This window comes from Haliotis rufescens, unplaced genomic scaffold (assembly GCF_023055435.1).
Source record: "Haliotis rufescens isolate VD_foot unplaced genomic scaffold, xgHalRufe1.0.p SCAF_1, whole genome shotgun sequence".
Lineage (NCBI taxonomy): Eukaryota > Metazoa > Mollusca > Gastropoda > Lepetellida > Haliotidae > Haliotis > Haliotis rufescens.
In genome coordinates, this window is record NW_025963779.1 from 7289305 (window position 1) to 7301788 (window position 12484).

The 12484-nt window shown below is 38.6% G+C and overlaps 1 protein-coding gene across 4 annotated transcripts in view; it reads right to left on the reverse strand.

Moving 5' to 3' along the window:
- Positions 1–12484, reverse strand: part of LOC124136725 (adhesion G-protein coupled receptor V1-like) — a 168052-nt gene that overhangs the window by 131628 nt on the left and 23940 nt on the right. For all 4 annotated transcript variants that reach the window (XM_048401180.1, XM_048401247.1, XM_048401155.1 and 1 more), the window contains 5 exons: positions 11992–12234; positions 10614–10715; positions 9609–9728; positions 9146–9274; positions 215–991 (listed from right to left, as the gene is read on the reverse strand). In XM_048401180.1, the coding sequence (XP_048257137.1) occupies positions 215–991; positions 9146–9274; positions 9609–9728; positions 10614–10715; positions 11992–12234 (1371 nt within the window). The remainder of the gene's footprint in view (positions 1–214; positions 992–9145; positions 9275–9608; positions 9729–10613; positions 10716–11991; positions 12235–12484) is intronic.

The window sequence follows — 12484 nt, forward strand, 5'->3', positions numbered from 1 at the left end:
ATTGTACAAAGTAATTTATTAATCATCAGTTGTTATTTGGCAAGTGGGTGTTTGTTGTTCAGTGATATTCCATATATATCTGATGGCAGCCTGTAAATAATCAAGTCTGGACCTAACAATCAAGTAAAAGATATTATGAGCAATGATCAAAGCCATGGGATATGATGACATGCCATCATCATAGTTACTGAGCCTCACCATCTTTACTACTTACGTTTTTGATCTGTTGCTGGAAGGGTGAGTCAAACTCGATTCTGCCGTACATATCATCACTGTCTTCTATGAGCAGAAAGGCTTGTGTTACTCCCTCAATGGTTGCACCCCCGGTCGCTTCCTGCAGAGTCACCACAAACTTCTCAGCTGGCTCGGGGAATGTGTCCTGCACAATCGTGATCCTGATTTCAGCCGTGTTGGCACCATTTTGAAATTCTACCACTCCAAAGAGAGGCCCCACATCGGATGTTACTTGGTCGGTTGTTTCATTATAATGGCTAATTTCCCATGTGGCTGTCACACGACCAAAAGTCCCAGCATTTCGAACAACTTGGAATACGGCCACAGAGTATGTATCCTCGTTGACCCTCACCTCTGGGTTTAATGTTGTGCTGTTTTCTGTTCTGAAGCTGATGACTCCATTTTGATTATCATTAGCACTAATTACTACTGTGGTTGTCTCTGCATTAGGGGCCCACACAACATCGCCCGAAAATGTTGAAAGACGGAACTGAAATGTTTCATTCATCTCTGGCTGATTATCATCAAGGACGACAAATGAAATGGACTTGACAGTTTCTTCTGGTCCGAATACAAGCTGGCCATTGCTTGCTGTAAAGTCAACATTTTGTTGTGCAGTTCCTGGGCTAACTGAGTATTGAACTGTTGCCTGTTCAGAAAGTGAGCCGATCTTGGTGAAGCCATCTGTTGTCAGGCCACGATTTACTTGTACAGAATATGTCTGACTGCCTGGTCCCTCTGCAAATCTGTACACAGGCTGGAAGTCAAACAATGAAACTATCAACCGTCATGTACTGATGGATTGGTGGGTGATAATAGATGGATTGATGGATGATCACAGATGGATTGATGGATGGATAACAGATGGATTGATGGATGATCACAGATGGATTGATGGATGGATAACAGATGGATTGATGGATGATCACAGATGGATTGATGGATGGATAATAGATGGATTTATGGATGATAACTGATAAATTGATGGATAATAATAGATGGATTGATGGATGATCACAGATGGATTGATGGATAGATTACAGGATTGATGGATCAATAGAGATGGATGGATGGATGGACTACAGATGGACTGATGGGTGATAACAGATGGATTGATGGATGATAACTGATAAATTGATGGATGATAATAGATGGATTGATGGATGATCACAGATGGATTGATGGATAGATTACAGGATTGATGGATCAATAGAGATGGATGGATGGATGGACTACAGATGGACTGATGGGTGATAACAGATGGATTGATGGATGATAACTGATAAATTGATGGATGATAATAGATGGATTGATGGATGATAACAGATGGATTGGTGGATAGATTACAGGATTGATGGATCAATAGAGATGGATTGATAGAGGGATAACAGATAAATTGATTGATGGTAGTAGATGGATTGATGGATGATAACAGATGAATTGATGGATGATAATAGATGGATTGATGGATAAATTACAGGATTGATGGATCAATAGAGATGGATTGATGGATGGATAACAGATGGATTGAAGGATAGATTACAGGATTGATGGATGATAACAGATGGATTGAAGGATAGATTACAGGATTGATTGATGATAACGATGAATTGATGGTCTATAATAGTAGGTACCGGCAGCAGACCTGCAAACTCAGTGGAATCTATAGAGATTGTCAAATATAGTCTGTTTTCACTTGCTCATTACTTTCTTATTTATGGATTAATAAAAAAAATAATAATACAATAAAGATTGTCCTTTTTCCTTTCATGAGTTGTGTGTTATTTGTTCATTAAGAAACAATTGTATATATAATATTAAGTGGCATTGCACTAATGAACCTTATTAATTAGTGCCGCGGGACGCTCGCCTCAAGACATTTACACCAAAGGAAAATACACAGTCTTTTTCTTGCTCTCGCGCATTTCACACAGGCAACGCAAAAATAAACTAAAAATAGAAGCATAATCACCAGAGGTTTTTTTTAAAACGTATTACTTTGTAACAGTAAATCATATTTAAAATAATTACTCGACTTTAAATCATCACAGTATCAAAAGTATTCATTTAAACATTGTAAGTTCTGACATCAATCGATTCTTTATTCAATTTCCTTTCTAACAAGTGTACGAAACTAAAGCTAGCTTGTCTGTTGCATGTGCGCCAAGCAAAATGTAGTGATTGGTGCTTCCACACCGGTACATTGGGTTACATTGGATTGGCCACCCGATGTTACTCGTATGTTTCCGGGTGTGATCAAGGCATGTGATCAACTTACCCGCCAAATCTGACAGGTGACAATCGACAGATTGAGACTGGACTGCAAACCGAACGGACGAAACCCACCGAAGCTAACACGATCTCGATCTCCCCCTCATCACGCTTACGCTGTCAGGTAAGCACCTATTCCATATCACTAGGCTTTCACAACAATGGCGCTGTGAACATGATTAAGCCTATTTGTGATATTTGTGACAAAAGTAAATATGTCACACGACAATGGGAAAGAACTGATGAATGGGTCACTTGATGTCCTTATATAGAGCAAAACTCCTAATATGGAGCGGTTTGAGCTTTTTCATTGGCTATTAGAGTAATACCCCAATGCTCTTTAGTTTATATTTTTATCACTTTTCGGCCGTAAAAACATACTCATAATGTTAAATGCACAGTAATATCAAAGGGTGTTGATGTATCCACTAAACATGTGTTTTGATCATGTCAACCGCTGGAAGCTGCATGCTTTTCACATGGCGTATTACGTGTAAATTTCATGGTGTTGATTGCAGTGTTGCATGCACCTAGCTGTCAATCACTGTCACTGGGTGCATGGTAACGCTGTAACAACTCCCATGGCTGTCAGCATATTTATATATGTGTAGTGTTACCATCATTTATCCATTGGGCGCAGTTGGGTAGCCTAGTGGTTCAAGCGTTCGCTCGTAACGCCGAAGACCCGGGTTCGATTCCCGACATGGGTACAATGTGTGAAGCCCATTTCAGGTGTCCCCCGCCGTGATATTGCTGGAATATTGCTAAAGTAAAACCTCACTCACTCACTCGCGTCAAATTAATGTTCACACATTACAGGGAATACATTCGCAGCAAGATACAATACAATATTTTCTGTAATTACACGCTTGTTAGTAATACTTGTAAAATGAATGGGAGAGAATTCTGCAATCTGATTGGTTGAAGAATGTGGTTAAATGGAATTCGAAGCCCGGAAATATTTCTTGAGTTTTCATTGCGTATGAATACGTTACTTGATATGTACGCCGGAAAACCATACTCACTCACTCATTTATCCATTTATACTATTATTATATGTATATATATATATTATGTATTCACATTAAATAGTGGGTAAGTATTCTGCAGGTCTTTTCATTAATGCAGGGGTTTGCAGGTACGTATTCACTGTGCATTATTGTTTATATAAGGTTTTAGGTTGACACTTTTGCACTCAGTCATTCGCATGACTGACAGCAGTCAACTGTCAACTAAGCCTGGGGTTATATTTATGTATACATGTATTAGGTTTTTCAATTATTTATACAAGGTGTTAGGTTGACACTACTGCGCTCACTCACTCTTGATATGACTGACTGACAGCGGTCAACTGTCACCTAGACCTGGTGTGTTTATCGCATTTGTTTATTATTTATATCCACTTGATAAGTGTGGTAGCTTTGCAGTTGTTGAGAATATTTATTTATTTGTCATTTTTATGGTCATGTTTATGCCATGCATGAAATGTGATTGTGTTATATTAGCATAGGTCAAACGTTAGATGGTGCAAGTATTTCACCCTAGTATGGCCGGGTTTCATTTCAGTTTGCGACACCTGCTGACCGTACAGATTATTTTGGGGTATGCCATCTGCTTTGTTCACTGCTGGTACAGTTCAGTTATCTTGCCTGCAGTGTTATGTGTTCATCTGTAAGTCTGGTAGTGTTAGGTAAGGGTAGCTAATGCTTAGCAGCTGAGTAGTCGGTCCTCCGGGGGACGATATGGTTCACTTGGTTCTGGTTTGTGAAGCCCGTAAGACCGGTTGATGACAATATACGTCCACTTTAATGCTCTGTCCTTCATACGAACGGCATCATTCTACTGGTCCGCAGTCAGTCGGCAACGTGGAGCATTCTTCACAATCAACTGGCCCTCTATCCTTCTTCAGACGATAGGCCTCGCAGTCGGCTGCCACTGCCTCACCCTATTAGCAACATGTAGCTAATGTTGTTTGGGTTGGTATCAGTTCTCTGCTAGTGGGGGGTATGGTTGATATATCTTGGGTTTTCTCTGCCGCCATGGTCTCTCTAGTCCAGGTGTAATCCCCCATGCAGGTTGCAGCTTCCATTCATCTATCCTTTGACATGTACATGATTTGTCATATCCATAATATTGACATCTCTTTACTTAGGTTAGTTTAATGTTATACAGCTACCATGTAGGTACCGAAAGGTCAGCTTCGTCTTGCCTTAGGTTGTAGTACAAGAGCAAGAATACTTTAGGGTAGGCTCAGACACTTTTGTTCCTTTCCCAATTGTATTCGTTCCAAACATGGGGTTTTTATGACTTGTTCTTTCTAATTAATTATTTAAGACGGGTTTTTGGATTATTTCAGATAATCCAATCATGGCACCAGTTAACATTAATCTGTGCTCTGAGGAAGAACTCAGGCTTATTCTGGGAATAGGGATGAAACTAGCCAGGAAGATTGTTCAGCTGTGAGAAACCTTAGGCGTACTTATGGAGGAGGATTTTCGTAATCTCCCCTCTATCAGAAACCCTGAACAGACTCTAAGCACCATCTCCTTTGCCACTGGTACTCAAACTGCAGGCTCTTGGTCTCCCGGCATGGTGGGGCAACCCGCTTCTAGGCAAGCTGCACCATCCAAAACCAAAACACCTAAATCAGCATTTGGACAATTTACTCCAGCTACGGAAAGTACCTCGAGTAGGTTGTCGCAAGCTAAAATGTTCCATCAAGCCGTTCCTAGCTCTGATATGGATGCTATCAACTCAAACCTAAAACAACTGGAACAAGCGGAGACCAACTTGCAGGCCAGGCGTAGAGGACTTACTCCACCAAGTCAGAGTGCTCTTTATGACCGGTGGCAGGCGGCCACTCACGATCTCAGCAGGGAGATGGAGGTTTTCTCTGAGGTTCTTGCCAACTTGGAAGCCAGTAGCCCTAAGGATCCTGGATCCGGCCATCTCGCCAAGGCACCCATGTAATGCTCCAGCAACACATTCACGGGTAATGAACTTCTTGTTGCGAGGATTGACCTCGGATATTGCACTGGCATTCTTGGACGATATTTTGGTGATGGGTACCAATGTTGAAGACCATCTGACTAATCTCCGATCCATCTTCGAGAGATTCAGAAGTTATCAACTCATATTGAAACCTCGCAAGTGTGAACTGTTTCAGCAGAGGGTTGAGTTTCTCGGTCGCGTAGTTAGCCAAGATAGCCTTGATGCCAACAACGATGGCCTCAAAGTGGTAGTAACCTGGCCCCGCCCCACCTGTACCAAGGATGTTGAAAGGTTTCTTGGCTTTGCCAACTACCACAGGATGTTTATCAGGGACTATGCTTCTATGGCAGTCCCGTTGTATCAAATTACGGGTAAGAAGGCATTCCAATGGAATGATGAGCACGAGCTCTAACCAATACACCTGTGTTGGCATTACCTACCAAGGAGGACCCCTTCATCCTGGATACAGATGCTTTGGATGAAGCCATAGGAGCAGAGCTGATCAAAGTTCAAAATGAAGAAGATAGAGTAGTTTGTGTTGGCAGTTTTGGTGACGAAACCCATCGAAGCTAACACGATCTCGATCTCCCCATCATCACGCTTACGCTGTAAGGTAAGCACCTTTTCCATATCACTAGGCTTTCACAACACGACCATGTTCAAGTAGGTAATATTGAACCCTTTGTTTTTGCATCTATAAATCCTTTTAACCTTTGTGAACATTTTGGAATGGTTATAGCTGCCGATGTCAAACATAAAAGTGGCTATTTTTGTGGTACGTACCACTTCGATGATCTTTTTGAGGATGGAGACACGAAAATTCTCGTGAAAATACAAGATGGCGGATGTAAAGGGTCCGCTTTCATGCAAATGCTTTGTCACTGAATGTGCATACATATGTTGAAGCACTATGTGTAAAGCTTAGTTATAGAACAAACATGTATTTGATTGTCAATAAAGTAATTTCTGTTGACGATTTACCTCTACTGTCATGATATTTTTATCGAAATTAAGCCACTTCCGTTTTTGGAATATCCAAATAACATATTCACATATCGATAATAAAAGGATGAAATCTAATTTAATGCTCATATTTAATAGTCAATCTGCTTACATCCGATGAAAGTAAATTATTATTAATGGATGTTTGCAAATGTTTGTATGATAAAGCCTAGATTTACACATAGTTTGGCGATTACATGGCTTCAACTAAACATTTTACAATGTCATTTTTTCCAAGTAAGTTAAATTCCCATCCAATATCCAATAAGAGTTTGTTATTTATTTCATAATGGAACTGAATGACATGTATTTACATATTTTTCTCATGATTTGAATTTTATATCCAATAAGTGTTTATTATTTATTTAATTATGTAACTGAAATACATTTGTCTACATGCTATTCTCATGATTTTAGCTATTTATTTTAAATATGAATGTTTATATTTTTTGGCGGATGATGAAAACTTCAACAAATGGAAATCTATTTTCAGTTCACCTGGAAGAGTCAGACGACTATCAGTACAAACAAACCTGATCTGACTTTATTACCTGATTGACATAGGACAATGTTACAGATTTTGCCTCAAACATTTCTGAACTTCAGCCTCCATAACACTGAGCTTTAAGAAATTCTAAAAACTCACTAGCATGAATTTTTCTGGCAAGCAGAATTTGTTGGGAATTATCTTCGCCAAGCAAATGTGTCACAGAATGAATTGCTTGAATGAAACAAGTGCCACAAGTCACTTGGTGTCATTTCAGAAGAAAGAAGATTTTCCTCCGTCATGGATATGTCAAGCAGCCAGCTATCTATCTGGTGTTGGGTTGAATGAACAATCCTTCAGAAAAGTTTTGAAGGAAATTCACGATCACCTTAGGACTAAGATCACTTTGAGGAACGGGTCCAAAAACAAAGAAACAAAGACTCTCAATGACCTTATTACAGAGAAGATATCTAATTCTGAGAAACAAAGGGAAGATTTGGATTTTAATTGAACTTTTATTTCAATTATTAATTAGGACATTGATTATTCAAAGTTGCAAGAGGAAGCCGACCGATCGTCTCTGGAACTTGCAAAGAAAGAACTTTCCCGACTTCCAGACTTGGTCATGGTCCTTGCTACAAGACAATGAAGCAATCGAAGAAAAACAAGACGTCCGTCTCAGCAAAGATCATGTTCTTCAGTCTTAAAGGACAATAGTATTATTAATATTTTGTATTACTACTAATATGAGCCATGACTAACTTTTCAAGTTTAATTTCCACCATTTTTCAATTGTCAGAGCTCAATGTGTCTAATTATATGTTGTCATATGTGGACAGTAATTCTACAAATGGTTAAGAGTGATCTATTTTATGTTGAAATGCTTTTTGTTTGCTTTTGTTAGTCTTTGTTTTGTTATGAATTAATGCTGAACTTGTCCAAATGTAATTAAATTTTCCCATGTCCTATCTTCATAATTCTTTTTTTGTTTTGCTTGTATTGCTTTCCAGTTTAAGGAAAGTCAGTGTGTTGTGTAAAAAAAAGTAGTTAAAATTTGGCTGCCGGTACCTAATAATAAATGGATTGATGGATAACCGATGGATTGATGGATGATAACAGATGGATTGGCGGATGATAACAGATGGATTGATGGATGATAACAGATGGATTGATGGATGGGTACAAATGGATTGGTGGATAGATTACAGGATTGATGGACCAATAGAGATGGATTGATGGATGGATAAATGGATGATAACAGATGGATTGATGGATGGATAACAGACGGATTGATAACAGATGGATTGGTGCATGATAACAGATGAATTGATGGATGATAACAGGTGGATTGATGGATGGATAACAGATGAATTGATGGATGTCAACAGATGGATTGATGGATGATAACAGATGGATTGATGGATAACAGATGGATTGGTGGATGATAACAGATGGTTTGATGGATGATAACAGATCGATTGATGGATGGTAACAGATCGATTGATGGATGGATAACAGATGAATTGCTGGATGATAACAGATGGATTGATGGATGATAACAGATGGATTGATGGATAACAGATGGATTGAGGATAAATAGCAGATTGAGGGATTAATAACAGATTGATGGATTGATAACATATGAATTGATTGATAGCACTGATTGATGGATGATAACAGATGGATTGATGGATGGGTTACAGATGGATTGGTGGATGATAAGAGATGGATTGATGGATAACAGATGGATTGGTGGATGATAACAGATGGTTTGATGGATGATAACAGATCGATTGATGGATGGTAACAGATCGATTGATGGATGGATAACAGATGAATTGATGGATGGATAACATATGGATTGATGGATGATAACAGATGGATTGATGGATAACAGATGGATTGAGGATAAATAGCAGATTGAGGGATTAATAACAGATTGATGGATTGATAACATATGAATTGATTGATAGCACTGATTGATGGATGGATAACAGATTGATTGATGGATGATAACAGATGGATTGATGGATGGATAACAGAAGGATGGATGATTCATTGTTAACAAAGTGATAGCAACCGGATAACAGCAAGTGAGTCAGTGAGTGACTAAGCAATATTGCACCATATCACATCAGCCTGTATCAACTTGGTACTTACACTGCGGAAGCCAAGAGGGGCATCATTAGCCTGTATGATGAAGGTAAATGAGGATCTTGTTTGGTCAATCCTGGCCATGGGAGAGGTATCCACCAAATAAACTGTAAATGTTTCAGCATTTTCAGGTATCTGCAGGATAAAGGAAGATTTCTTTATCTGAGGCTATTCACTGTAAATATGTAACCAATGCAAATTGATCAAAGTCGCTAGACTTACATTCATGAATAGGTAATCTTTGTGATCATACAGCTTCATCTGATCTCAGAGACCACTTTCCGACAACTTCAATTGTTGAACATCATGCAATTTGTTAATCCATGCTTGTATGTTCAGGTAACAAAAAGTAGATTAATTGCCCTAAATTCACCTGAAACTTAATAGAATAACCTTACACATAGCAATCTCAATTCATTCATTGCTAAATCAAATAATGTCTCTCCCTCTTCAGGTTTAAGGAACTCACATCATCTGCCCTGATCTGAAGCTGAAGGTTGTTTTCTCTTTCGTTTGGCTGAAACCTAACAAATCCGCTTCTTGGTGCGATGTCTCTCTCCACGTCAGCCTCCAAACTGCTTCCGTTGATCTGTAAGGGAGTTAAGTAGTTATCCATATCTACACACACCCCATCCATTCATCCATCAGTTTCTGGAGGCTGTTCCAAGTCTGGACCATTCAACCGAATCTTAATGGTTTGCACAACAAACTGTCAATGACCAAGCCCCTTCCTTATGCCAAACATATTTCATGACAAGGGGATGATTTAGATTTTCAAATTGTGAATTTCCTCTTCAATATACTTTCAGGTCCATTCTATGGAGTCTACATTCTCAAGATTTAATGCTATAGAGCAAGTACAATTTATTCAAATTTCATGGAAAGACACATTTTGCAAACAGGAAAGCTTTTCAATCAATGTTTCACCATCAAAAGCATGGTAAAGTCATTCCAAACATTTTATAGTAGACATTCAGAGGAAGTTTACAAAATAGAACATGTTGGAGTTTTCATATCTCCCTACCCAATGGCACTTACTTTTTTTTTTTTAAATGTGTGAGTGGCTGGTGCTACCAGTTGAGCAGGACATGTCTACCCTTTCGTATATAAACACCTCATGTCATCACCAGCTTTCATCACTATTTACCTTTTATGCCCTATGAAATCTGTTTCAGCAGATACCGTAATCAAGACCGATTATTCTCTGACATTTACATTTTGAATTTATAGATTTTCTTCTCTAATATGATTCAAGAAACAAAAATATTTGGTTAATCAAAAGCTTTAATCTGTGTATTATTTTCTAACAAAATGATATTATTTTAGAAGTCAAACCAAAGCGGTAAAGAAATTATGAGTTGAAAAATGAACATTTTATTTCACAAAGTACATGTTTTTGATAAAATTAATTCATAAAACAAGTAATAAAGCCTTGACCTGTACTACAGTGTGTGTAGTCAGTATCTCTACTCACCATGTAGCTGACCATGATACTCCCAAACGATCCTCTCTGTCGGCCAATCTTTATGTTGATCACCTCCGTGAATGTCTTCTCAATCACCTGACGAGGTGATGCCTGAGAGATCGGTGAATGCAAATAATGGTGATATATTAATCTCTCCAGGATTATGTTGCTGAACAGTGCTACTATGCTTTCTTTGCCAACTTCTAACTTTATCTCTGAACATTCATGGTGATAGGCATGTGGAGGACATTTCCAAATAGGATGCATCAGTTTTAAAAATGTGTGATGCAATTCCCTATCTTGGCTTGTAGCAAATGTTCCCGTGTTCTTTTCAGGAGAACTATTGACTTGCCTTTCCATGTGTTTGTGACAGATGCCACAGGTGGGGCAGAATATTTTCATGTTTTCACAAACACCTGGTGTCATCACTATTTGATAGTGATTCATAAATACATGCTCATAGAATGGAAGGAATCATACAATGGACTCCAATTTTGGCTTGGAAAGGGTTTTGTCCCTTTAATTTACAATTGGGAACATTTGATAACAGCATTATCTCTTGTTAATCAGGAAATTTACTAACTAAAACAAAATCATTGTGAACAACACTACCTGGAACTACAGGGTATTACTGTATGTCTCAAAAAAATCCTACACAAGGAATATGCTCCATACCTATAAAACACTACTTAAAGATCTGCATGAACGAGCGCTTGCATGACTATCAATACTTCTTAAGGTTAATGAATGAGTTATGAGGCAGCTATCAAAAATAAACACCTCTCTTGAAGAATGTTACCAATCTTTTATTTAGGATACCACTTTCTTAGTAAAGTATAGATTCTACTACTTTCAGAGTGAGACACCTAATTGCCAGCACACAAAGTCGGTGATCTAACCAACTCAGCCACCGAGGCTTCCACAAAATGGAAGTTTGACAACTGGTAGTCTAGATCACTTTGTGTACCACTCTGACATGTAGAAATTGGTATGGCTCCAATGGCCTAAAACTATGAACACACAATGCCATTAAGAAAGTGGTCAAATGTAAAAAATGTTATATTTGGGATACCACTTTCTTAGTAAAGTACAGATTCTTGTACTTTTTTGGTTGAGTCCCATCCAGGATTCGAACCCAAACTGTCAGAGTGAGGCACCTAATTGCCAGCACACAAAGTCAGCGATCTAACCCACTCAGCCACCGAGGCTTCCACAAAATGAAAGTCCGACATAGTTCATGTACTTTGTGTACCCCTCTGACAAGTAGAAATTGGCATGGCTACCATGGCCGAAAGCTATGAACACACAATACCATTTAGAAAGTGGCCAAAATTTTACAAAATCAAATTCATATCTTTTCACGGAATTTGAATAACAAGTGTATTACCTCAGTGAAGCCAAAGACACCATAAGCATCATCATTGGCCAGAATGGTGACCCGCGTCTGTGAAGGATCGACAGCAATGGCTGCTCTGCCCACTATGGTGATTTGCAGGATGCTAACTTCATCAGCCTCTGCCTCATCGTCATCTCTAACTGTGAAGGTCACGGCCACTGTGTCGGAACCAGTTGGCGTGAACCGTGCAACTTGAGTGTCTCCGATAAAATCATCGCTGAGATCACTTTCAATCTACACAAATGAGGAATTGTTAATACCTTGCAGAGATACATCACTTCTCATTCATAACTAAGTAATACATGCCTATCACATTCTCTATATTCATAAACATTTTTTTCAAAATGATTTTAAGTAAATAGGTTCTTAAGTAAACTGAAATCATGTATATCCAACAACAGCTCTTCCAGCTCAGAAACATTAAATCAAGAGTGAAGATTATGATACTTGTTTGTTCTATAACATCTGTTGTGTTTATAGTTGA